This window comes from Camelus bactrianus, chromosome 9 (assembly GCF_048773025.1).
Source record: "Camelus bactrianus isolate YW-2024 breed Bactrian camel chromosome 9, ASM4877302v1, whole genome shotgun sequence".
Classification (NCBI taxonomy): Eukaryota; Metazoa; Chordata; class Mammalia; order Artiodactyla; family Camelidae; genus Camelus; species Camelus bactrianus.
In genome coordinates this window covers 57,191,426-57,218,474 of record NC_133547.1, presented here as the reverse complement: position 1 = coordinate 57,218,474, position 27,049 = coordinate 57,191,426, and the positions used below count along the sequence as shown (strand labels likewise).

Here is a 27,049-nt window from a genome sequence, read left to right as displayed (position 1 = left end):
CACATTAAAAATTACTCAAACATACTTTATGATCGTCACTTTTTCCAGGAGAATATAAAATGAATAGACCCTTTTAAGTAGACTTTTAAAAATTATAAACTCATTGGGCACTTCCGTGGGCAGCCCCAAAGACGTGGCGCGCCAACGAGGAGGGGGCCTCGTCGGGCCGGAAACGTAGAATGAGGACCAAGATGGCGGACGTCGATTCTCCTCAGAAGCTATCAGGGGTGTCTTCGCCACCTGAAGGGGTGGGAGGAGACCGCTGCTCGGAAATCTCCACCGAGCTCATTTGCTCTCTGACCGAGCTGCACGAGCTGGAAGCTGTGTACGAACGGCTCTGCGGCGAGGAGGTGGGGGAGCTGAGCCTCTTTTTTCCAGGAAAATGCAAGGGCAGTGGGACTAGGAGCCTTCAGTCTTGGGAAATGTGAAATGTAGGAAGTTCTCTTCTTGCCAAGGAAACAGAAAAGCACTTACTCGAGAAGCAGGAATGTAGTTGAGTGTGGTTGCGGGGACCTGACATCTCTCTGTTCACTCGGTCTGATGCCTCCAAGCATGTTTTCCTGTTGTCCGAGTGATCTGCCCCACCCCCGCGCCCCTTTGATTAATCTTAACGCTACATTTCTCCACTAAAGTTAGACTTCAGAGTATACGCCGACTCCCTTGCTTCTCAGAATAAGAATAAAGGCCCTTTTGCAACGGCTTAGCAATTTAAAAAATCATGAAACACTTTCACTCCATTATCTCATCTAAGCGAGAAATCACAGCAAATAAACTTGAAGCGTTTTAAGACTTCCTCTTGGGAATGATTTTGGGGTGTAAGTTTAGCGTTTCACTTAAATGCAGGACTTTGTAGAAGCTTGAGATTTTAAGATTCAGGCACAACTATCTCTTCTTGTACAGCTCACTTCATCTCTTGTACCTCTGCGTAGTGTCAAATGAGGGGCATGGGCTATGTTTTGTTGAAGATTCCTTGCAGCCTTCACTTTTCTGTGCAACTTAATGCTGTCAATACATTTTTGAATGTCAGTTAGGTTCCTTGGCCAGTCGGAAGAAAAAACAAAAAAGGTCTGAGCTCTGATCTGAAAGTTTATTAGCTGTTCCCTAAACCAAACTTTTACTAAGGTTGAGCACAAAAGGCAGTTTCAGCATGGGGGTGGAGGAGTCATTGATACTATTGAGTTTTTTTTTTGGAAATATTAACTTCCACCAACTCCAGCAGTTTCTGATACATCTTTCAGCAAGATGTGCTTTATAAAACTCAATACTCTTGACTTAACATTCCTGAACTTGCATTTATTGAGTCAATCAATACTTTGGGGGGAAAATTAAGTCAATTTTAGAGGCAACATATTAGTTTTGTTTTTTTATTTGATGACTGTTGAGGGCAAGTTTCCCTCTGGATCCTACTGGACTAATTTTAATAGAAATGTATAGCTTTTTTTAATGGAAGTATAGTTGATTTACAATGTTTCAGGCGTACAGGAAAGCGATTCAGTTATATATGTGTATGTATGTATATATATGTATATTATTCAGATTGTCTGCTGTTATAGGTTATTAAAAGATATTGAATATAATTCCCTGTGCTTGTATAGCTAATACTAGTGGCTATTATTGCCATATACCACATGCTATGTTAAGCACCTTGTATATGTTGTCTTGTTTGGCTCACACAGCAGTCCTGTGGGTTATACATTCCTATCCCCATTTTACCGATGAGGAAACTCAAGCATAAGAAGGTTACATTAGTTAAGGTAATGCAGTAAAAGACTTGACTGAGAGAGAATTATTCTTATACTTTCTGAGTATTGACTATACACTGGAAGAGACTTTACAAATGACACTTTAGATGTCTCATTTTTTATTTTAGCCTTTATATTTTAAATTCCTTCCTGTGTTAGCCACTATGCTAATGAAATTGGATTAAGGTTTATTTCCTCCCTTTGTGGTGTTCACCTCCTAGATGGAGTAAGATGCACATAAGGTAACAATTATTATGTAATATGATAAATGCAAAAATGAAGTGTTGTTAAAGTCCTAAGGGAACTTGGTGAAAGGAAAGACATTTGAAATGGGATTTACCCTTCAGCTAAGTAGCTGGAGTAGATAACTCTTAAGGTTCCTTCTGATCACACTGATGATAGGATGTTTCTCTGTGTTTCAGAAAGTGGTAGAGAGAGAGCTAGATGCTCTTTTGGAACAACAAAACACCATTGAAAGTAAAATGGTCACTCTCCACCGGATGGGGTGAGTCTTCATCTCAGCAAGAGCTATTGTAAATTCCATCAGGGTCCACTGGATAAGTTATTATTTTTCCTAAATTTCTGTTATACAGTGTCAGTTGAGTTTGAATTGTACAGGAGCATTACCTCCAGGTAAAGTGAATACCTAAGGACATAGTTAATTTGTTCTCAAAGTGTACTTGGACCAGCAAGTATCAACATCATTTGGAAACTTGTTAGAAATGCAAATTCTGGGGCCTCACTCCAAACCTAGTATAGCAGAAACTCTGGGAATGGGGCCATGGAATCTCTATCTTTACAAGCATACCAGGTGATTCTGATGTATGGCTCAAGTTTGAGGACCACTGTTTTTATAGGCTTTGTATATTTGTTCGTCATAAAAATTGTTGATTTCATCATCTTCTTAGATTGTTGGTTAGTGCATTTTATGTTCACTTAGCAATTGGAAGAATCTGTACTCTACTTCTTTGGCAGTACCTATTTACAGGTATCTTTAGTAGTTACTGAAATGAATTTTTTATTAAGTTAGGCCTGAGTTTTCAGTAAGCACTCATACAAAGCAATGGAGTGAGCAGAGCTAAGAGTCTTGGGGAGGTACAAAAGTAGTAGAAGACATAGTCTCCATCTACAAAAAATTTTCCGCCTCTTCTACCATCTACCCCTGTGACTATGTGTGCTAACAATGTGTGTTTCCAGTCCCAACCTGCAGTTGATTGAAGGAGATGCAAAGCAGCTGGCAGGAATGATCACCTTTACTTGCAACCTAGCTGAGAATGTGTCTAGCAAAGTCCGTCAGCTTGACCTGGCCAAGGTAATCCTATTGAACTCTTGATATTTGAGTTAGTAGAGGGCATTAGAGAAGCCACCACATTAAAAGTTAAAGCTGCACCATCCAATAGAAACCTAATGGAAGGTACCAAAACTAGACAAAGATATCACAAGAAAACTCCACACCAATATCTGTTATGAATATAGACATACAAATCCTCAACAACACTAACAAACCAAATTATAGCAACATATAAAAAAGACTGTACTGTGATCAAGTGGGATTGATCCCAGGCATGCAAGGTTGGTTTAGCATCTAAAAATCAATTAATGTAAAAAACCATATCAATGGAATAAAGGACAAAAGCACATGATCATCTCATAGACTCAATAAAAGCATTTGACAAAATCCAACACTCCTTTCAACAAACACATTCAACAAACTTGTCAGAAGGAACTTCCTCAGCCTGAGAAAGGGCATCTATGAAAAACCCACAGCTAACATCATACTTATTGGTGAAAGACTAAGTACTTCACCCACAAGATCAGGAATAAAATAAGGATGTTAGCTTTTGCTGCTTCTCTTCAACATTGTATTGGAGGTTCTAGCCAGGGCAGTTAGGCAGGAAAATGAAATAGAAGTCATGCAGATTGGAAAAGAAGAAATCTAATACAAACCACATATTTAATTTAAAATTTTCCAGTGACTATTCTTAAAAAGTGAAACAGAAATAGATGAAAATAATTTTAACAATTTAACGTATTTGTTTAACTTATCATATCCAAAATACCATTTAAATATGTTATTACTATAAAATAGTATTAATGAGATGTTTTACCTTATTTATTTTTGTACTAATCCTTTGAGATTCAGTATGTATTTTACACATATACATCTTAATTTGGACTAGTCATGTTTCAAGCACTCAGTAGCCAAAGGTCGTTAGTGGCTGCTGTATTGAATAGCACAGGATCTGGGCTCTTGAACAAGTCAGTCCCAGCCTCAGCTTGCACCTGTGAAATAGCATAACTCTTCTCTATTTGTTCACATTCTGCCAAAATAACTTATCACACAGCCACCAACTCACATATTAAAGTTTTTTTTGAAACACTCTTGCTTATTCTAAAAGAAAATACTTTCCACATATTTTGCTTACTTCATTACTTGGTTTACAGTGTCATCTTCCCAAAATATCAAATATATTCTGTGTGTTATAAATTTAACAATATAAGCCAAGCATAAATATGGATTATCCCCATTCCTGCCTCTAGTAAAATAAATGCTGGTCACATAAATAAAGTTGTATGATACCTTCTGGTGGTACTGACCATGGCCAAAAAGTTTCGTGAGTGGAAGTGTGATTTTAGTTTACCAGTGAAAGCTAAAAAGGACCTCTGGTAACCAGATTCAGCCCCTGAAACTCCCTACCTTCTGGAGAGATTTTTTCTTTAAAGAATAGGACATTGTTTCTAAGCACCAAGCATTTTTGCAGAATCGCCTCTATCAAGCCATTCAGAGAGCTGATGACATCTTAGACCTGAAGTTCTGCATGGATGGAGTTCAGACTGCTCTGAGAAACGAAGACTATGAGCAGGCTGCAGCCCACATTCATCGCTACTTGTGCCTGGACAAGTCAGTCATTGAGCTCAGCCGACAGGGCAAAGAAGGTTGGCATCCCAAACTGTTGATTTGTAGTTTAGTTATAGGCATCTGTAATCTTAGTTTATGCGTCTGAAATGTTTCGTTTAGTTACAGGCATCTGTAATCTGAACTAAGCAAACTCAGCCAGGAAAAGGGCATCTGTTAGAAAATTTCCTTGTCTGATACCAGACCCAATATGGTCTTAGATCATTCAAAGCAGATGTCCTTCCTACGTTATAGAAAAGGAAACTGAAACTAGATCTGCTGTTCCTCTGGCCAGTGGGTTCCTTACACTTTACCATATTACCTACTTATAAAATTAAAATTAAATTCTTAGCTTGGTATTCTGGGCCTTCCATGGTTTTGACCCACCCTATCTTTATAGCCTTATTTCATTCTATTCACTCCTGCATCCATTCATTGTGCTCATGTTTATTGAGCTCCTCCATATGCCAGGCTATGTACTACTTGCAGTACTCTGCAAATACTCTTCATCTTTTTGTTTCTAATCCTTTGCTCATTCCATTCCCCTTGCCTGGAATGTATGTTACCCCTATTCAGGTATCAAAATTCTGCTCATCTTTTAGAAATGTGATATCTCTAGGAAGCCTCTTCTGATTACTTCAACCAGAAATATGACTTTTGGGCACCTTTCTTATGATACTTATCATACACTGAATTACATTATAGTTATTTTGCACAAATCATCTCTTTCACTTGATTGTAACTTCTGTGACAATAGGATCATGGCTGATTCATCTCTTAATCATCCATATTGCTAGTTCTGTATCTTGCACACATGGAGAGCTTAATACATATTTTTGGAAGACTAAGTGGCATATACCTGACGTAGTACCATTCTTTACATTAATTCTCATATTCTCCCCATTTGTAGGCAGTATGATTGATGCCAACCTGAAATTGCTGCAGGAAGCTGAGCAGCGCCTCAAAGCCATTGTCACAGAGAAGTTTGCTATTGCCACTAAGGAAGGAGATCTGCCCCAGGTGGAGCGCTTCTTCAAGATCTTCCCACTGCTGGGTTTGCATGAGGAGGGATTAAGCAAGTTCTCAGAATACCTTTGCAAGCAGGTATGGCCCTGATTGTTTGGCAAGATAATGGTACAGTTCCTGCCTGCAGATTGGGGCACTGGATAGATTCAGTGTCTGTGGATACTTTTTCACCTCTGGATTTGACTCCCCTTTTGTGCTGTACCCTAGCAGGACTGGCTGCATACATTCATTCAACACTTATCCATTGCCAGTCAGCTGTGTACCAGGCATAGCCTCGACATCTGCTGATGTACATTTATTTGCAGCAGACGAACAGAAGGTATAGGAAAATTAAAATGCAAACTCTCTGACAAGTTGAATCACCCCTTCCAGGCTGTCAGCCGGGAACTGGCTTCTTAAGAGCATTCAGAGATGTTGATTCGTGATTTTAAGACTACATAACAAGGCTTGAGTCTCAAAATAAGACTTGCACGGGGCAGGGTATAGCTCAGTGATAGAGTGCGTACCTAGCATGCATGAGGTCCTGGGTTCAATCCCCAGTACCTCCGTTAAATAAATAAATAAACTTAATTACCCCCCAAAAATAAATAAATCATTTTTTAAAAAAAAAAGAATTGCATTAAAAAAAAAAAAAAAGACTTGCAGGGTGGGTGGAAAACCCAGGCGTGAATCTTAAAAATTGAGATGAAACAAGTGAGGTCACTCAAAGTTAAAACAAAACAAACAGGCTGAAGTTAAAGTCTTAGCCTCCTTTCTCCCCAACCTTAGATGGAGAGAAGCAAGTATCAGCAGACACATGTGCATAAGAGTGTTGGTTTTTTTAACCATGTGTCAGAGTGCATCCTGCCCCTTCCCAAATTCTGTATAATGGAACACTATTTGGCCATTAAGAAAAATGAGATGGTTCCATATGTGCTGACATATTTCACTCTCTAATATATGTGGTTTGTTAAGTTAAACAAATAACAGTATGCTATCATTTCTGTTTAAAATGAGGGAGGTGGCAATGCAGATGTATGCTTGTATAAATAGGATATTTTTGAAAGGGTTAATAGTGCTTACCTCTCAAGAGAGGAATTAGGAGACCAAGAGACATAGGTGAGAGGAAGAACTACTTTTCACCAAACACTTCTTTGTTCCTTTTCAATGTTTTAGTGTGTTTTACTCATTCTGAAAATTAATTAACTAAAAATAAAATATAACTGCTTTCTGGTACTTTTTTTCCATGTGGAACCTGGAAATGGCTTCTCCTTTTTAATCCCTTAAAAGTCCCTTCCACAGTATCCAGATCCCTTGCCCTGCTCAGCAGCTGAAGCACCGTTAATAACTTTGAGTTAAACTTTGAAAAAAAAAAAAAAAAAAGGAAAGCATTATTTATACTTCTCAATGGAAGAAGAGTTATCACTGTGTTAATTCCTTTGTCTTGCCTGAGGCCCAGACAACCCAGAGCCCCCAGGGGACATTCCTCTGTGCTGTTCAAGCCTCAAGGGAAACATGGGAAAAAGAAAGCCAATAGGAGGTCTTTTTTGGAAAACTGAGGCTAACCTTTGGTCTAAGAAATATATGTGGATTTTCTACTTTTTTCAGGTGGCCAGTAAAGCTGAGGAGAATCTACTATTGGTTCTAGGGACGGACATGAGTGATCGAAGAGCTGCAGTCATCTTTGCAGATACACTCACTCTTCTGTTTGAAGGCAGGCAACTTTCTCCACTCTCAGGAAACTAGAAACACTTGTAGCACCTACATCCTAGCTTTTCTTCTCACTAGCCTGATGCCTTTAATTTAATCCTGTACTTTGCTATGTATTGATTTATTGGAGAATTAACTTCCCAAGTCAGTGTCTGATTAGTAGAGATTAGAGTTCTTAGATGTTGTGATTCTCCTTGCCCTCGAGACCCAAACTCTAAGAGTGAATTTAACCCTAAAGTCAATGACTAGGAAGAGAGTGATGCTTATTTCAAAAGATGCTCCTGTAGAAACTATCAGTATAATTTATCAAATGCCTGCTGGTATACTCAACACTTTGCATATTTAACAGACAGATTTGCTTAGCTCCTGGCACTGACAAGAACCATTTGTATTCATTTTGAGAAGTAAGATAACCAAAAAGGGTTGAGTTAGACCCCAGTTCAGTCCTGGATGGAAGAAAGGAGTTTAGTCTTCAGGGAAGAATATTTGGAATTCAACCCTCTCATGTTCTCCCTTCTAGGGATTGCCAGAATTGTGGAGACCCACCAACCAATAGTGGAAACCTACTATGGGCCAGGGAGACTTTATACCCTGATAAAATATCTGCAGGTGGAATGTGACAGGCAGGTGGAGAAAGTGGTAGACAAGTTCATCAAGCAGAGGGATTACCACCAGCAGGTAAGCAGGGAAGCTTATAGATGGTTTGGAAACAGCATTAGCCAGCAACACCAAATAGAATAAATTGGAGGGGGAAGTAAAAAGGTGCAGCTGGGAGAAAAATACCAAATGCAGACTAGCCTGCATCATGCCCCTCAGCAGCTTGCTTTGGACTTGAAGTTTTATCAGGGTGATGATGACCTCAGTACAAGACTTGAAAAGGAAATAAAAAGAGCTAAAAGGAATACAACAGAAACGTTAGACCAATTCTCTATCACAGAGTGTGCAACAGTGCCTCTGGTGATATAGTGAGATTTTATTTCTTAAGGTCTTCTTATTCAGTATTAAGTAACTTGTCTCAAATTTCTCCTTAGTTCCTTAAGTGCTAAAGATAACATTTACTTTTTCAGAACTTTATTTCTCCATTCCTTTGAGCAGGTAAAGCAAGAGTAGCACTTAGAAATACAGGCAGCCCCATATAATTTTATTTCTAGAACTCTAGGAGACTGTAGACAGTAGTCCATTGGAACAACATTAGCATCACTTTTAAGTGCAATAATAGGGGTTAATGTTAGCATATAAATCAAAAGTAAATCTTTGGCTCCTCATCTTGAGAACCTACTTTTGACTTGTCTGTTAAGCAAACTAAACCGAAACATTCTTATGCCAGAAGTTTGGAGTGACCAGCAAGGGGCAAGTAGAAGGAGGGAGGGGAAGAGCATTCTCATTTCTGTGGTATGTTGCAGTTCCGGCATGTCCAGAACAGCTTGATGAGAAATTCTACGTCAGAAAAAATAGAACCAAGGTAATAATCCTCTTTTCTTTAGCCCATAGAAGTTTGAATTGGTAATCAAGAATCAGAGACTACTCTCCTACAGTGTGGTTTATGTTTTAAAAATACTTTATCCATGACCCTTTTTTATTTTAATGTAATAAAGCTGAAAAACAAAAGCACGTGAACAGCGAATTTGTATTTTGTAAAGAATGATAGATCGTTACCAATATTTTCGAAGCCCCCAAAGTGACTCTCCTCTTCTCACTCCCCCAAAGGTAACAATTACTCTAAAATTTTAAACTTAATTTTTTCTAATAAAAGTAATATATGCTTATTTAAAGAGAATCCAAACATAAAAATGTATTGACTCAATCAACAAATTTTTACTGAGTACATATTATGTGCCAGGCACTGGTCCTTGGTACTGGGGATATGTTAGCAAGCAAAGTAAACAAGACATAATTCTTTCTTTGAGGCATCTATGACCTAAAAAGTAGACAAATAATAATAAGTAACACATACATACTGTGTACTATATGTCAGACATTGTTCTAAGCATTTAACAAATACTAAATAATTTAATCCAGGTTTTCTCATCCTCTGTACTATTGGAATTTTAGCTGGGTCATTTCTTCATTATGGAGGATGATCCTGTACATTTTAGGATGTTTAGCAGCATCCCTGGCTTCTCCCCACTAGATACTGGTAGCGTGATGTCACCAAACACTGCCAAATGTCCATTGGGAGGTAAAGTCACCCCCAATTTAGACCACTGATTTTAATCCATAAACATTTTTTACAGTTGAGGAAACTGAAGCCTGGAGAGGTTAAGTGACTTGCCTAGGATCATACAGCTAGAAAGTGGCAGAGCAAAGAATAAAATCCATCCAGTCTGGCTCTAGAGTTGGTGCTATTCACCATTATAGTATATTCAGTGTAGAGTACAGGGAAGCATGTAAAAATAGATGTAACCTAAGCCATTGAAGCTCAAGAAAGAATCCTGAGACAGTGAGCTTAGATGTGAGACTTTAAGATTACATAGGAATAAGAGACAAAAAGTATTCCAGGTGGAGTTGGGAAAGCATGTGCCAAGACCCTGTGTATTTGAAAAACTGAAAAAGGCAAGTGTAGATGAAGCCCAGAGTTGGAGAGAGCCTGATATGAGGTGAATGTGGAGAGGCTGTTGGGGTCAGGCTATTCAGGGTCTTGTATCCTAAAAGCTATGGAAATCATGATTACAATATGACCAGATTTACATTTTGAAAAGATCTCTTGGACTTCAGTGTTGAAAATGAGTTAATTTTTGTATGTAATGTCAGGGAGGGGATCAGCTTCATTCTTTGTGATGTGTGTATGGTTATCCTAGCACAATTTGTTGAGAAGACTATTCTTTCCTTATAGAATTGTCTTAGCATTCTTGTCAGAAATCAGTTGACCATAAATGTAAAGATTTCTGGACTCTCAATTAATCTATATGCCTATCCTTAATGCCAGTAAAAACCACCCTGTCTTGATTGCTATAGCTTTGTAGTAAATTTTGAAATCAGAAAGTGTGAGTCCTCCAACTTTTTTTTTCCCCAAGATTGTTTTGGTTGTTTATATGTAAATGAATGGAAGTGGGACACAGTTGAATGGAGTATCCTAAAAATTCCCACCACAGCTACATAAGGGGATAGGGCAGTGTGATTTCTTTCACACGAAGCATGGATAATTTTTACTCAAGCCACTAACAAAAATCCATCTCCCAATCTCTTATTTTGCCCTGGCAGGATTTTAGCGGGGGCATAATTCAGGAGAAACATGTAAATGAAATACGTGGTTGACAGCTGTCTTGAGATTATAATCAGGCTAGCAGAGCTAGGATGACCATCTGGCAGAGCTGACCCTTCTGGGCGCAGTGAGGAGGAGAGTTTGGGACTATGTTTGCTCTACAGCTCTTATGTCTGAAGGAATCCAGTGTCCTGCTTATTCCTTCTGCTCCATGTGCCTCAGGGAACTGGATCCTATCCTGACGGAGGTCACCCTGATGAATGCCCGCAGTGAGCTGTACTTACGCTTCCTCAGGAAACGGATCAGCTCAGATTTTGAGGTGGGGGACTCCATGGCCTCAGAAGAAGTAAAACAAGGTAAAAGGTGTTTCCCATGTTCTTTGGGATGGGATGGGATGGGGTAGAGTTGGCACTGTTTTGTAATTGTTAAGCCATGGGTCCTTTAATAAGCCCAGGGCTGGTTAGTCTCAGGCAGCAGGTGGGAGGGTGTCTGTGAACAAATTGACTCCCAGGAGCAAGTCCAGACTTTCCAAATTTTAGAATTGGTCTAGATCTTTGAGGCTTTCTAATCATTTTACAGATGAGAAAAGCTAATGGTAAGAATGGTTAAATGATTTTTCTCTGCTCTTTTCCCCACACTGTGCTTCCTCACCAGCTCAGATTTGGGGATTGGTGTTCAATTTAAGTAGATGATATGTACACATGATAGATAGTTAGATGGATAGAAGAAAAGATATGTATAACTTCATGAGGGAACTTTTGGGAATGATAGGGATATTCTAAAACTGGGTTGTGGCTATTGTTACAATATTCTATATAAAGTTACTAAAAAATCATTGATTTGTACATATACAATGGGTGAACTTTATGTTGTGTAAATTACACCTCAGTGTAGTATTGAGGTATAGTATCAAGAAAAGAGCATGTAATATAAAGAGTATACAAAAGAGTATATGGTATAAGGAAAGCCTTTCACCCTCCCCCTTGGTCTCCCAGTTCCCCCACTCACAACTTTTGAATTGATAAATATGTTGAATAAAAAGATGTGTCACAGTTCTATTTCATTGACACATTGACTCTCCAGGTTTTTAAGAACATTTAATTTCTGCTAGTTAAATATATGCAGAATTCCCTGAACTGAAGACCTGAAACTGACCCAGCAGCTGTGGCATTCTGCATGGCTAATACCAATAATACAGGGCAAGGGAATTATTTATATAACCTAGTGGTACTGCCTTGAGTTGGTGTTTAAAGGAGGATATATGCTCATTTAGAGTTTGGAGTTTATTGCTACTAATAATGACTGTGTATGTTCATATGTGACTATTTAAATTTAATTGAAATTAAATGAAATTAAAAATTCAATTCCTCGATCACATTAGGCACATTTCAAGTGCTTAATAGTGGCTACCATATTAAACACCACAGATATAGAACATTTCCATCATTACAGAAAATTCTGGTTAGAGAATGAAATGTTTTATACCAGTATATTTCAGTCTTTGGCCTAGAAACTTACATCTTTTGAGTCTTACTAATTAATTCTAAGGAAATAATGAAAAAGAAGTAAAAAGTTATTGTACAAAAACGTTAACTAAAATCTCCAATTACTGTGATTTACAATTATCTCTAATAATGGCAAAACATTTGGAAATTACCCAGGTGTCTAAAAATAGAGTAGTTTAAAAAAATATGAACTATCTACCTGATAAAATACCATGCAGCCATTAAAAATGAATAAGCTAAAAAGAAGAAAAACTAAGCTATGTAGAAACACTGAAATACTTATAATGTAATTTTTTAAGCAAAATATAAAAATGTATGTGTACTGTGGTTATAATAATGTAAAATATGTATAGATTTGCAACAGAGACTAGAAAGGAACCTGAAAAACTGAGAAAAGTTGATCTATTTCCCTTGGGGAAGAAGAGTGAGTATTCCTTTCTTGGCTGTCCTCTAGAGCACCAGAAGTGTCTGGACAAACTCCTCAATAACTGTCTCCTGAGCTGCACCATGCAGGAGCTGATTGGTCTCTATATTACCATGGAGGAGTACTTCATGAGGGAGACTGTCAACAAGGTAGGACAAAGGGCATGTCCCTTGGAAATGGGGCTTCCTGTCCAAGAAGCCAGGCTGAAAGCAGTGACTGAGGTATGTCAAATTTCTTGGTCCTGCTTTGAGAGTACCCTGCATAGACTGACTGTACTGCTTTGAATGGTTAGGGGGCATCTTGGGAGTGGTTATCCTCTTCATGGACTCAGCTAGGACTTCTTTCCAAGGATCACAAAAGAACACCTCAGCTCCTCTGGGAGCCTACCTGCTCCCTGCCTCCCTAAAGGCATGAGGGTGAGGAGCCTTGGGGAAGAAGGACCTCACCTGATGTCTTACATCCCATGTAACGGATGTTCCTAAGGCAAATGCCCTCCATACTGAATTTCCTAACATGGTGTTCAGTAGGGAAGTGAGCTATTTTGGCAAGGAGGAGCCACACCAAGCTATGACCAGAATAAGCTGTGTTGGGAAAACTGTGGACAAGGTACAAAAAAGGGAGCAGGGCCAGGGCCTGTTCCAGAACCATCTAGAACAGTAACATGCAGACTGGGGCCCTCACTGGGTGCTTTGCCTTTTGGGTAGGCTGTGGCTCTGGACACCTGTGAGAAGGGCCAGTTGACATCCAGCATGGTGGATGATGTCTTCTACATTGTTAAGAAGTGCATTGGCCGGGCTCTGTCTAGCTCTAGCATTGACTGTCTCTGCGCCATGATCAACCTCGCCACCACAGAGCTGGAGTCTGACTTCAGGTACAGTTGACGCCCTTTCTACTTTCTAGGAAGCAAAAAGGTTCTAGTTGTGATTGATTTCTGAGCCCCATTTTGTTTCTTCCTTTTTTCCCTTATGATTTTAGTTCAGTTCTACACAGGATATAAGCTCCTATCCATAGCATGACATCTTAACGCCAGGCAGTTGTACAGCAACCAGATATCTTATATGCAAAATCTGTGTTTCCTGGGCCGGACTGGAGGAGTTACTGGCCCTCAGACCTGGGAAAGAGAACAAGCGGCTCAGATGAAGGCAGTGGTTGTAACATTAATCATGGTTACCATTTCTACAGACCAGGCACTGTGCTCATTTCCTGCTCTTGTTTAGTCCTAATAGTGACCCTATGAGGCAGGAACCATTAGCTCTCTCTTGTAGAAGGGGAAACTGGGGCTTAGGCAGATCTCACACCTCATAAATAGTAGAATATGGAATAAAGTCTGACTTTTGAAACCTAGTCTCAACACTTACATGGTGCTGCATTTCATTAAGCTGTACTACATCTTCTTGAGTTTGTTGGAGCTCACTGGCATTAAATAAAAGCCTCATAAGGAGTAGAGAGTTAGCCAGTCTCCTTTGTGTGTTCTTGTCACATCAGTGCCCTTGAGGGGGTGTTGGCCTCATACCCTGGCTGCTCAAAGTCTCCTACAGTGATCTCAGGGATCGGTTATTTCCCTGAAAGAGCAACTCATGTTGCTGGCTCAGAGTAGTGAGCCCTCTGGTGCTGCTGTCCTAGAGGCCAGGTTGAACGCTGTCGATTCCCATATGTTGTTCTGCCCCCAGGGACGTTCTGTGTAATAAGCTGCGGATGGGCTTCCCAGCGACCACCTTACAGGACATCCAGCGTGGGGTGACAAGTGCAGTGAACATCATGCACAACAGCCTCCAGCAGGGCAAATTCGACACTAAAGGCATCGAGAGCACTGACGAGGCCAAGCTGTCCTTCCTGGTAGGTAACCCCACAGGTCGGGAGCTGGTCAGTTTATCTCAAGAGGTTAAACTGTGACCTCTAAGCACAGTATAATCAGCCTTCAACTGGAGACTTCCTCCAGTGTCTGTGTAGAGGGAAAACTCCTTTAAGGAAAGCTCTCCCTAGAAAGAAGGTTCTGAAACTATATCTTATTACCCATGGACCTATTTCAGAGCAGCCTGAGCCAGGACATGCACTGTTCCTGGCCTGGAAGGCTGGGTGCCTCAGCTCTCCCCAGTGCTCATTCCCAAGACCACTACCCAGCTGTTCAGGGGCCCCACTGAGTATTAAGCTTGGCTTGCATCTGTGCCAGACCCCCAGACCACTTCTCTGAGAACAGTCCCACAGCATGGGTTGGGGGACAATCCTTCAGGCCTCCCAGACTGCTTTTCTAGCAAACTTCTTAGGCCTTCAACTTCCTCAGAAAGGTGACCTTAAAGCCCTTACTACCCAGCATGACAGATGTGATGAAGCAGTGAATCTTACTAGTTGTGTGACAGTTAGGGAAGTAGAAGTGTGGAAGGATGAAAGGAATTATACAAGGTAACAACCAATTTGTGATGAGCCCAAAAGGATGCAGATGAGTCCTAAGCCAGTGATGAGGCCTGTCTGGCACATGTTGTCCTGGCTTGTGTGGGAACAGTGCTGTGAGAAGTCATTCTGCTCTACCCTGACATTGGCCAGACTCTGAGTCTTCTTAGCTTCTGTGGTTCAGAGCCTGAAGGAAACATCCAATAGCAGAGCTTTGTCAACAGCCCACAAATGGGATCTCCGAACACTCTGGGGTTGGATGCAAAAATGTATATATGTTTTTTTCTGGAAGCAGGGTCCTTAGCTTCCATCACATTCTTAAAGGGGTATTTGACGCCGAAAGAATTGAGAGATGTTGCTTTCAGACACAGAACCCTAAATGCACTAATATCTACCCCATCCCTGTGCCCAGGGACCCATAGTAACTCCTCCTCAGACAGTTTCAACATGAAGACTACTTAGGCAGCCCCACTTTCTTCCTGTCATTGGAAATATTTTCCCTGGGCATGGGTTCAGTTGATCTGGGATGTCATGGTTGTTGCCAAAAAATAGGACCAGTTCTAAGAAATTACTGCCTCTGAAATACGGTACCTTTGGAGAACTTTGCCATAATGTCTGACAACCAGCTTCTTATGGTCATGAACTGACTTGAATTTTTCTTTTTATTTGCATTCTATTTCCTTTTTTACATAAGTTTTTACAGAACTTACTTTCATTCTTTGATTTCTCTGCTCAGAAACAACTTCTTGCTACTTACCAAACCAAAACTAGACAGAAACCTTTGCCTAGTGTTTTGTTGAAGGCCTCCTGAATCTGACCCATCCTATCACTCTAGTCCTATTTTCTACCCTCAGCTCCACAAGTCCCCATTAGGCTGGCTGCTGTGTGTTCACACATTCACTGCTCCCATTCAGACAGCTTCATTGTTTGGGGCCCAACAAGAAAAGGTGATGCTAAATGCTTGGTGACAGGTTCCTACATTTCCTGAAGCCAAGTACTTAAAATGTCATCACTCCCACCACAGGGCCTATTTCTTATGTCACCTTGATTCATTTGGCTGTCAGGATGAATTCCCCAATAGTATTGATACATCATTCACCATGAGCTGGGGATAAGCCCAGTGAATGCATGCTTACAAGGACTATCAGCACAAGGAAACTTAGAAATCAATACCATTTGAACCGAAATCCATTTTCCCCTCATGATAGGTTTTTCTTATGCCCTAAAGCACCTTCAAAACATTTAGGTTGTAGCTTTCATCCTTGAGCTATCATGACAGTGCAGTTATTTCTCTGGAAACTTGTGAAGTTAGCAGCCTGGTGGCATGATAATGAAAGGCCTTAAGTCTCATTTATTCATCATAGAAGTGGCCTTAGCAGCACTGTCAGCAGCATGATCATTCAATATTGGCTTCAGGACACTGACAAGGCCAGTAGTCTTGTGGAAGACAAGAAGGACATTCTAATCTCAATCCCTGGGTTTCTGGGATTCTTCTCTCACCCTGAAATCCTGAAGCTCCTGACTCATCTCTTGACATTTTAGTTCCTCCCAACCTCATCCTGCCTTGCTGGTCATGCCACCAGCACACCAGTTCAGAAGCAGTGTGATCTCAAACTCCAATTTCTCCCACATATGGCCTCTAGATTAGTATTCCCAAACCACAACTGTGCTCGTGTGGCATTTGCCTGCTTTAAATAATCCTCAGTGCCACCCCATTATCCACAGGACAGCATAGCACCCAAATCCCAGTCTGACTTCTGTCTCTGTAGCTCCACCTTTTATCGTTTCCCTGCACATGTCTGTGCACTGATTCTGCTTATCCCCAAATACTTTAGGGGATTTTCTGCTACTCTGCATTTGCTTGTGTTAACCCTTCTCCAGAAAACATTCACTCATTTATTCAATATATAAATTTAAAAACTTCTACATATCAAACACTGTCCTAGGTTCTGGAGCTGTGCTGCCCAATATGAGAGCCATTGGCCACAGGTGGCTATTTAAATTTAACTTTAAGGAGGGAGGGTATAGCTCAAGTGGTAGGGCGCATGCTTAGCATGCATGAGGTCCTGGGTTCAAGAATAAATAAATAAATAAACCTAATTACCTCCCCCCCCCTAAAAAAATTAAACTTTAAAAATCCAGTTCCTAAGCCATATTTCAAGTACTCAATAGCCATACATGACTAGGAGTACTGTACTGGACAGTTCAGATTTAGAATATTCCCTTCATCTAGAAAGTTGTATTGGAGAGTGCTATCCTAGAGATATGGCTGTAAAGAATACAGACTAGGTCCCTGCCTTCATTGAGCTCTCATTTTAGTGGGAAAGGCAAACAAGAAACAGACAAGACAATATCAGATACTCCTAAGACTCATTAAGAAAATATCAAACAGGACAGTAGGCTAGAGGGAGGCTGATGGGGGTGGAGAAATGTACTCATCCTCCTCTCCTGTCAGAATTGTGTTCTAGCCTTTTAAGTTCTGCTTATTTACCAACTGTACCATGGGGTTTCCTGGAATACCCTAGACCAAAATATTTTCTTTCCTCTAAATAGCCATAGCAGTTTGTTCCTTAATTATCACTTTTGTCACCTGCTCCTCTTTTTAATATTTTATCAAAATTTTTATTTCCTTCATAACCCATGTAGCAGTTTTTAATTACTATTTGGTTGAAGAAAAACCTCCAGGGTGGTAACATACTAAAGCACTTCTTCACCTGGAACTGCAGGTGGCCTCTTGTACCTTGAGGGAAGCGAGGAGTTGGCCTATTCACCTGCACCTAGAAAGTCTTTGCATGTGTCAGGGAACACATAAATAATGAGCAGATAGCCACGTTTCACAAGATTTTTTTTCCCATGGGATTCCCCATGTTGCCTACCCCAATGAATCCAGTTGAAGTCTTAGAAGCCATTGACCCAGAACACATTGCTGCAAGGTTGGCCACTGCCAGCTGGCAGCTCCAGTACTGGAGGCCAGTGGCGGCTCCATAGAGCCATGAGGAGGCTGCCATGCTGCCCCTGCCCCACTTCCCCACAGTGACCTCCGAGGCTCCTCGCTCACATGCTGCTTTTTATGATCGGTGTTTCTGCACGAAGCTCCTAAGGCAATTGATTTATGAAAGAAGGAGCCTTTGGTCTAGAGTGGGGAGACCTAAATTCTAATTCTGGCACTAGCACTGTGGCCTATCACTCTGAATTTCTGTCCCCCTACCCTGCTTTATTTTTCTTCATGGCCTTTATCGCTACCTGATACTGTATTATCTGACTTCCCTTCTGGAATGTAAATTCTGTGAGGGAGTGGATTTTGTCTGTTAACTGCTTTCTTCTTGGTACCTAGAACAGTGCCTGGCACATAGTAGGCACTTTAAATATTTGCTGAATCAAAAGTTAACTGACCTAGGTGAATCATTTTACCCTCTTAGGAGTCTCGTTTCCACCTGTGAGCTGGCTTGACAATACAGTTAACCCTTGAACAACATGAGTTTGAACTGCACGGGTCCACTTACAAGTGGATTTTTTTCAGTGGGTGACTACTACAGTTGGTTGAACCCGTGGATGTGGATACGGAAATTCAACTCCAAGTTATACAATGATATTTTATTGCTCCCCTAGCCCCCACATTGTTCAAGGGTCAACTATACTTGTTTTGCAGAACGTATTAATCAGAGTCAGCAAACTAATGAATGAGAAAATGCCTCATAGGTGGCAGACTCTCAGGAAGCATTTCTTTAATGAATGTCAGCCTCTATGTCACTGGTCTGGGCTTAGAGGTTTGGAGCCCCAGAACTTCTCCCAGACCTGCATGCCTAAACGTGGAGCAAAAAGACCTAAAACTGGGTCACTGCCTCTGAGGTTGGATGACTTTGCTGCCTTGCTGTCAGGCCCAGGAGAAAGGGCAATCCTAGTTCACCATTCTGCACACTCTGACACCTGAGCCCCTTACCTGATGACAGTGCTATGGTTGGTCCTTAACCTCCCTGAGCCTCAGGAGTACAACTGTCAGCCAGTTTGGCCTTGGAATGGGTACAGACAACAGTAAGCAGGATGTCACATTCCTCTATCCTTGTCTCCCAGGTGACCCTGAACAACGTGGAAGTCTGCAGTGAAAACATATCCACTTTGAAGAAGACCCTGGAGGTACAGGAAAAAATTTTCAGCTTTCAGTGGCTATAGCCTCCCCAGGCCTCCTTTGAGAACGAGCCCTGTGCACTTTTTCTTTGGGGGACTGTGACATTCCCTGGCATTAAGCCAGTTCTTCAGAGCACTTGAGGGGATTCATTAGTGACTGACATGGTAGAAAGGCATCTCTGAACTGTGGAAAGAGCTGACCCATGAGTTGGGAGATCAGAATTCAGATTAGCTCTTCAAGCACATACTGGACATGGTACCTTGGACAAGTCCTTACTCCCTGAGCCTCAGTTCTCTCACCTATGAAATGAGATACAGATCTCCATCCTTCCCTGCTTTGGGTTTGTTGGGTGGCCTAATAAGAAAACAGGGTTGAAAGCACCTTATAAAAGTGATAAAGTCCTCTATAAATTTTGAGATTAAGACGATATAGGGTTCACTTAACCCTGTACAGAGCCTGTTGCTGTTACCATTTTTTAAAGGAAGGCCACATAATATAGTGGAAGTTGCTTAGGCTTGGAAGTTATATACTCCTGAGTTCAGGTCTCCGCTTGACCACTGACCAGTTGTGCAGCCTGAGGCAAGTTCTCTAATCTCCCTGAGCCTCAGTTTCCTCATCTGTAAACAGGGAAAATGGTCCCTGCCCCACAGGTTTGTTTTGAGACTTGAATGAGATAATATAAAGCACCTGTAGTGGTAGTTAATGATTGTATTCGTAGTTATAAACAGCAGCGTGGAGCAATCACCTTGTTAAGTGTTAGAAAAGAGCCCAACTCTCCCTACTCACAAACTCTGCCTCTTGGAGAGGAGGGAGGCCAGGGTCCTGCCTCCCCAGTGGGCACTCATAACAGGGAAGATGCTTTGCTACAGAAGCATGGGGCTCAGCACCCAGGCTGCGATAAGTGTCGGCTTTCAGGCTGAGCAGACTGAGAAGGCCAGGAGCCAGCACATGAGAAGAGGGCCTAGGAGCTGACAGGATTCCTGAGAGAGGCTGAGAGAGAGCAGTCAGGTGGGAATTTACAGTAGTACGTTCAACTAATGGCAACCCAGGATTTGAAGCCAGGAATGTCTGACTCTAAAGGTATGAAAAAAACTTCTGATATTTGTGTTTCTTATTCACACTCCCTGACACCAGTACCCTCTTATTACAGAGGGGAAAGTGGAAGCCAAGTAGCTAGCCACAGGATCAAATCCAGGTTTCCTGAAACCCAGCAGCATTCTTGCCTCAGAGTAACCAGAACTCCTCCCAGGGAAGGCTGCAATAGGAAAAATGGCTGGTTGCATGTTGGTCTCCTCTCCACCCTCCCTACACTCCTGTGACCCAGGCATACTCAGAAGCCTGATGGCTAGGTGTTCTCCCCTAGAGTGACTGCACCAAGCTGTTCAGCCAGGGCATTGGAGGGGAGCAGGCCCAGGCCAAGTTTGACAGCTGCCTTTCCGACTTGGCTGCAGTGTCCAACAAATTCCGAGACCTCTTACAGGTAAGCCCCAGGTTTAACTGCCGATTGAATCCTGAGAATATTGTTACTGGCTTATTAGGGGCTCTGTGCATATAACGAAATGGGGAAGGAGGTGTGAGGGAGTAGAGTGCAACCCACTGAACTTGTCCAATCCCTTGAAGACTAAAGGCTTTTCAGCAGTGCACCAGTCAAGCCAGCATTCTGGTCCTCTAGAATCTCCACTTGGCCCCCACAGTGCCAAGAGCCCTCAGAAAGGTGCTTGGAGGAAACAACCACGTGATTACTCAGATCTGCTTGGCCTTAGCCAGAGGTGCTGCCAGGCACTCAGAAATCTCTTTTGAGAGTTTACCAGACCAACCACACCACCTTGTATCTGGCCTAGATCTGAATTGGCACATATCTGGAAAGGAAGAGGTTGTTCCTAGCCTCTTTGATTGGCATTATCTCTATTAGACTTCAGACAGGGCTGCAGAAAAGCCTCAGAGCTGAAAGAATGTCTGACAGTCAAAGGATGGATGGGGCAGGAGAAGGGAAGGGATGGGGGCATACACCTTCTGTGTCTGATGTGTCTCTGCCTTGTCCTCCAGGAAGGGCTGACAGAACTAAACAGCACAGCCATCAAGCCACAGGTGCAGCCTTGGATCAACACCTTTCTGTCTGTCTCCCACAACATCGAGGAGGTCAGACTGACCATGGGCAGCCATCAAGGCCAGGATTACCTCTCATTTCCCAGCCCCTCGCTGTAGGGCAGTGGAGCAGTCTGAATGGACTAGACCTTACATATTTCTCAGGCCCACTTCCCTCACCTTCGAAGACTAGGTTCCTCCCAGAAACAGGTTGTTCCTGCAGTCAGAGGGCTCCAAAAGACATCTGAAGGGAGTTTGCCTTGAACTGACACATTCTCTTTTATTGAGGCTCTTTTTGCCCCACCTCTCATAGACTTAGGAGCTTTTTTTTGTAGCCTAATCACTTCATTCCTGTGGAACATGAGATTCAAGAGAGAATAAACTGCGAGGAGCTTTACCCTATTGTGTGGGCCACTGCTGCAGTCCAGTGCCATTTTCTGGTCAGAAGTGTGATACAGAAACAGCAGCAGTTTCTACCAGCCTGGTTTTAAGCTGGTTTTAGGCTGGAAGAGTCATAAGCTACAGGAGCTGTTTTCTTAGAGGGGTGGGAGTGGGGTGGAGGTGAATGGTATTTCTTGGAGAAGCCCCCAGTGACCTAACCTACCTTGCTTTCTGACATTAGGAAGAATTCAATGACTATGAGGCCAATGACCCTTGGGTACAACAGTTCATCCTTAATCTAGAGCAGCAAATGGCAGAGTTCAAGGTGAGCAGGGGATCTTGGGACTGGCTTATAGAATTACCCACCTCTTCCCAAACCAGCAGCCTGAGGCTTCTCATCACACTCCTACTGGGAACCCTGGAAACCCTTCCAATCTCAGCCTGTAGAAATAGTCCCACAGATTCCTGTGGAGGCAGAGGGGTGAGGTGGGACTCCTGCTGATGTCTAACCTCTGTGTGCAGGCCGGCCTGTCCCCAGTCATTTATGACAGCCTGACCAGCCTCATGACCAGCCTTGTTGCAGTTGAGTTGGAGAAAGTTGTGCTGAAGTCCACCTTCAACCGGGTAACGTCAAGGGAGCACAGGTCCCTGCTCTGTTGTTTCCCTTCTAAGAAAGACAAGTCTGTCCCCTGTGTCTGCTACCCCTATCTTGGCTTAGTCCTACCCTGAGGCAGTGGAGCCAACTGAGGCACCAGCTGGCCTTGCAGCCTAGCACTGAGCAAAACTGGGGGCCCATTCTTCTTGGCCAGAAGGCCAGGCCTTGAACAGTAACTGGGTTCGTGTTCCCCTGCAGCTGGGTGGTCTGCAGTTTGACAAGGAGCTGAGGTCACTCATTGCCTACCTTACCACGGTGACCACCTGGACCATCCGAGACAAGTTTGCTCGGCTCTCCCAGATGGCCACAATCCTCAATCTGGAGCGGGTATGTGGGGCTCCCTTGGCCTCGACAGGGAAAGGTGACTGGGAAGAGAGGCAGAGACAAAATTTGGATCCCTGCCACTCCCTCAAAACCAAACTCCACCAGCAGCCCAGCCCTGCAGGCCACCTTCTTCTTGGGCATCCCTGCTCTGCCTCTGGTAGAAGCCAAGGCCTTATCTCAAGATAACCCCTCCTTGCTCATCTCTGTTCTTCCCCACAGGTGACCGAGATCCTAGATTACTGGGGCGCCAACTCTGGACCACTGACATGGCGCCTCACTCCTGCTGAAGTACGCCAGGTGCTAGCTCTGCGCATAGACTTCCGCAGTGAGGACATCAAGAGGCTGCGCCTGTAGCTGCCAGGGTGAGCCCCACTGGCCCATCACACTTCAGGGCCCATTCTCTAAGTGGCCACAGCCCAGAAGCTGAGCAAGTCTATCTGGCTTGGGGGAATTCTTGACAGCCCAGACGATTCCACTGCTGGCAGCAGGGAAACAAGACCTTGATTCAGGCCTCTCTCTGTAAATAGACCTGTCTGGGTGGTGCTTTGGGGACCGTCTCTCCCCACCAAGAGAGGTAGGTCCCCATTGGCTCCTAATTAGGTGGGAAAGCCAAGGCAGGCCAGCCTTCTGCATGGGTGGTCATTCTTTCGTCCTTGGATGTTGTCGCAAATGAGCTGCCTCTCTGTCAGTCCTAAAGGACTCGGATTTATCTAGGGACCTAAGGAATTAGGTTTACTCCAAGGAGAGGCTGTGATGTTTATGATCACCCTGAATAAAGACACTCCTTGGAGATATGCCAGTGTGCTATTTCTAGGAAGGGCTGGATGCTCCAGGGCAAGACAGGTCCACCAGATGCACTGAAATTTGAAGGCAAAAGCCTAAATCCTCAACCTCCTCCCATACCCAGAGTAGCACATGGCTACCACCATGACCCAAATAATACCAAGTGCCTTATCCAATCCCAGATCGTCATCCCCTCTTGGGCCCTCAGCACCAGAAGCTGGGATCATCGCAGGGGCAGTTTCCCACAGTGCTGGGTAAATGGGAATTGTTCCCAGCAGGAACATAGAAAAACTATGAGGATAACCTTAAAGGGCAGAGTGAGTTTATTCCAAGAATACTGCAGTCCTGAAAACCCATGGCCCACAGGCACTGGGTCACGTGGCATAGTCCATACTGTTGCTGGTTAAGGCCTCAATTAGTAGTGACTTGCTGCAGGACCACACTGGCTATCTGCCACAAACATGAGGATGGACCCTCATCCCTGTTCCCACTCGCCTGTCAAGTCAGCCTGGGAGTGAGTGTTGAACAGGAAGTCTCTACTCAGGCAAAAAAATAAAGCCTGACCTCTAAGGAAGGCCACAGGAAATGCCTCTTCAGGGTCAGCCTCATGAAGGGACCCCAGCCATCTGCTAAGGCTGGTTGTCATCTCCTTCCAGGCCCTCGTGGAGAGTGAGTAGGCCAAGTCCCAGGCTGGCCCATCGGATTTGTAGAGGCCACAGGGGATGCTAAGCTTAGGACCTTCCCATGTCCATGTGGAGCAGAGACTAAGTCTAAGCCACTGTCAACCTGGAGGTCACAGTCCTGTTCCCAAGCACCATCTCTGCTTCACCAAGTTTTAGAAAGGGCTGGGCCTGAACTTGGGTCAGCTTCCTTTGGGCAGATTCACAAAAAAAGTAGATGAAGAGTAGAAAGCTGAGTGCTCCCATGGGGGAAGGAAGAGGGGCTGCTATGGCTCCAGGCTTTCTCCTCTTGCAGAGGGACAAGCCGTTATGGGAAGGGGCATTAGGTTGAGGTCTCAGTCCCCAGTAGCTTCAGGCTCAGGCCCTGAGTGTCCACTTCTACCAGGTGGACACTGTAGTTCCCAAGGCCCTAGGAGCAAAGAAAAGGAGGTTATTAGAGGGCTCTGGGCAGATTTCAGATCATCAGCAGGTTGGACTGGGGCTGCAGGGTCAGGGGGACCTGCAGCTATAGCCCCTGGTTGGCTAGTGTGCCACAGTGAGGGCTCCTGTCCCCCACCAGTTACCATATGCCGACCATACCATACCTCAGTCTTGGCCAGCACAGCTTCCAAAGCCTCCTTTTGCCGTGGCTCCTTGGTCAATAGATAGAGAAAGCCCCCGCCACCTGCCCCTGCCAGGCTCTGGCCATGCACGTGGGGGGCCAAGACATCCATCATATGCCGCACAGCCAGTGGTTCACAACCTGGAGCCATGAGCTTCTTTTGCTCCCAGTATGACGTTAGGCACTGGCCCAGCAGAGGCAGGCTCCCTGGGGTGGGAACAGAAAAGGAAGTTGCGTGCCTGAGCCAGGATACCACTCAATGCCTATTTGTAAACTGAATGGGGTGCCAAGAAGTACTACTTAACCAGTGTCATGGTTAAGAACCTGGACCCAGTTACTAGCTGGAAACAGGAGTGATAATACCCACCCACAGGGTTGTTTGAGGACTAATGAGCATAGAGCAGCTGGCATGGTACCCAGCATACTATTCAGTGAACTTTGGAGCCCTAATCAATTCTGACTTCCTGGAACTTGGCTGTGGAGCCAAGCCTCTTCTCCCATCTGCTTCCTGGTATGTGGGACTGGAGGCCTTCCTCAAGATGTAAGTATTGTCCTGAGATAAGACTTCCACCTGAGTGTGGGACCCTGCAGAGGATAAACAGTAGGCTTCTGTCCCCAGGGGCCTCATGCCTGGGGCTGGTGCCAAGCCTGCAGAGGCCCCTAGCCTCAGACCCACAGGCAACAGGCATTTACCCCTGGTGCCTGAGTCCAAGGAAAAAGTGCCTCACCTTGGCGGAAGGCTTCAGCACAGGCCTCAGTGTGCTGCACCAGGTTGTGGGCATTCTGCACGACATCAGGCAGCCGGGCATACCAGCTCCTCAGTACATCCTACAGATGGGGCAGAAGGCATGCAGAGAGTCTCAGCCCAGCTGAGCTGTCTGCCTTCCTCCCTCTTTCTGGGGCCAGGGCTCACCTGCAACAGATTCCGGGCCAGGCGGGTCTTGCCAGTGTACACCAGGAGCAGGTGGTCATTGAGCTTCTGTACAAAACTCGCAGGCACAGTGATCTCTTCCACCTCTACCTTCAGTGGCAGCTGAGCCTGGGAGCGTCCCACCTTGATACCAGGCATAAGGCCACCCACTTGGTCCTGCCAGCCACCTCCTACAAGAGCCCGGGCCCCATCACTGTTGTTTCCCTTCTATCCCAACTTCCCACTCCCATTCTAGGCTCTTGGCTCTGCTTCTCTGGCAGGGACCAGCATGGGAAGACAGCGTCCCACAACTTCAGCTGGGAAGTGTGCAGCTTTGCAGTGAGCTGTGCAGCTTCTGCCCCAGACCTCGGATCAAGATGAACCCAAGGAAAGGGGCTTCATTCTGGAGCCAAGCTTAGAATACACAAGGCCCAAGTTTTGTTGCAGAACTAACGTGTGATTGGAATTGGGGTAAAGCACATCAAAGGATAAAACCTTAGACTAACCTTTCCTCCTGAGGAGGTATGGTATAGGACTTCCCTTGCAGACTAACAGTCCCTGCACCCTGTCTTTCCTGATAAAGGGTGTTGATTTAGAAATAAGCTTTTCAGCATCTGTTACTGAAACTGAAATAGCTTGTTCACATTTTGCCTTAGTAATGAAAGGTATGGATCTCTTTTCTTCTTGCAGCTATATAAAAATGACAAAACTTGAGATAATTCTGGGATAGGCCCTTGATATTTTGGGAAGGGCCTACAAGGATTTCAAGTATAAAATGCAATGGCAGGAGGCATCTGGAACCTTACAACCGAAATATGGTAGGTAGTGTCAGGCCTGGATTGTCAAGAACTCCCTAATTGCACCCCACTCCTTCAGAGCACTTAGCACAGCTTGTAATTATACATTCATTTGAGTGGTTATTGATTAATATTTGTCTCCAATAGACCATATGACTTTTGATAGCAAGGACCCTGTTTTTGCTCATTTTATCCCCAGGGCCCAATAAAGAGTAGATATTTGATAGTTGTCATTTGACCAAATGAAGGATATGAATGGCATACCTCAAAAGAAAACTGAAAAGGCTTACCCATCTGCCCCTTTTGATGACTACCTATTATCGGATGTGACAGTACAATAAAAAGAGGAAGCTAGGCTACAAAGTGGCCAGAGAAGATACCATAATCAGGCATCTATATGTCTTTGTGGCAGTTTCCTTCCCAGAGTCATGCTGGAGATAAGGCCTGGCATCCTGAGGTGACCAGAGCACTCTAAAGCCAAACCTCTGACTGCTCTCCATTGTGTGTGGATTCTAAAGGGCCACGGTGGTGAGTAGGAGAAGGAAGAAGCCTGGTGCTAATGATATTCTGTATGATCACAGCCATGCACTGGGTGCCTCCCACAGAAGGTGGGGGAAGTGGGGCACAAATAACCATAGGAGGGGCAAATTGTCAAAAGGTCCTCATTCCTAACCCAGCCCCACCCTGAGGGACAGCCCTGGATGGGAACAGAGACATGAAGAACAGCACGTGGTATTAACAGGTACCTAGCACACGTGAAAGGTGCAGCACAGAATCTGGCACTTAGTAGGTGCTCCTACATCAAGTCCTTTGAGACAGAAATATTTCATGTTGA

At 43.7% G+C, this 27,049-nt stretch overlaps 2 protein-coding genes across 9 annotated transcripts in view; one reads left to right on the top strand and one right to left on the bottom strand.

Moving 5' to 3' along the window:
* The first annotated feature begins 170 nt into the window (after nt 1-170).
* On the top strand, nt 171-26,599 carry COG4 (component of oligomeric golgi complex 4). 4 transcript variants are annotated; one of them, XM_074370446.1, is made up of 20 exons: nt 171-350; nt 2,165-2,247; nt 2,940-3,054; nt 4,505-4,679; nt 5,549-5,742; nt 7,252-7,357; nt 7,874-8,031; nt 8,757-8,815; nt 10,778-10,911; nt 12,515-12,633; nt 13,189-13,355; nt 14,155-14,320; nt 18,944-19,006; nt 20,362-20,478; nt 21,045-21,137; nt 21,706-21,789; nt 21,987-22,088; nt 22,318-22,446; nt 22,663-22,805; nt 25,699-26,599. In XM_074370446.1, exons 1-19 carry the CDS (start codon nt 180-182, stop codon nt 22,795-22,797), a joined length of 2,370 nt encoding a protein of 789 aa, XP_074226547.1. In that variant the 5' UTR covers nt 171-179; the 3' UTR covers nt 22,798-22,805; nt 25,699-26,599. The 4 variants fall into 4 exon arrangements, with proteins under 4 accessions (XP_074226547.1, XP_074226548.1, XP_010959443.3 ...); XM_074370447.1 differs by having other exon boundaries at nt 25,674-26,599; XM_010961141.3 differs by lacking the exon at nt 25,699-26,599 and having other exon boundaries at nt 22,663-23,237.
* The window catches only part of FCSK (fucose kinase), a 17,946-nt gene continuing 14,428 nt past the window's right edge, over nt 23,532-27,049 (bottom strand). For 3 of the 5 annotated variants that reach the window (XM_045521492.2, XM_045521488.2, XM_010960971.3), the window contains exons 21-24: nt 25,421-25,608; nt 25,236-25,335; nt 24,491-24,714; nt 23,532-24,315 (exon numbers count right to left, since the gene is read on the bottom strand). In XM_045521492.2, coding sequence (XP_045377448.1) covers nt 24,229-24,315; nt 24,491-24,714; nt 25,236-25,335; nt 25,421-25,608 — 599 coding nt within the window. In that variant the 3' untranslated portion in view covers nt 23,532-24,228. Of the gene's footprint in view, nt 24,316-24,490; nt 24,715-24,874; nt 25,093-25,235; nt 25,336-25,420; nt 25,609-27,049 lie in introns of those variants that run through there. The other 2 variants (XR_012509246.1, XR_006727109.2) reach the window with 2 other exon arrangements.

Bases quoted from the DNA above. Each gene is read 5' to 3' on its own strand.
- COG4 (XM_074370446.1), top strand. From the start codon at position 180: ATGAGGACCAAGATGGCGGACGTCGATTCTCCTCAGAAGCTATCAGGG. The intron at 2,248-2,939 runs GTGAGTCTTCAT...GTGTGTTTCCAG, and splicing joins GTCACTCTCCACCGGATGGG to TCCCAACCTGCAGTTGATTG. The intron at 3,055-4,504 runs GTAATCCTATTG...GCATTTTTGCAG, and splicing joins GTCAGCTTGACCTGGCCAAG to AATCGCCTCTATCAAGCCAT.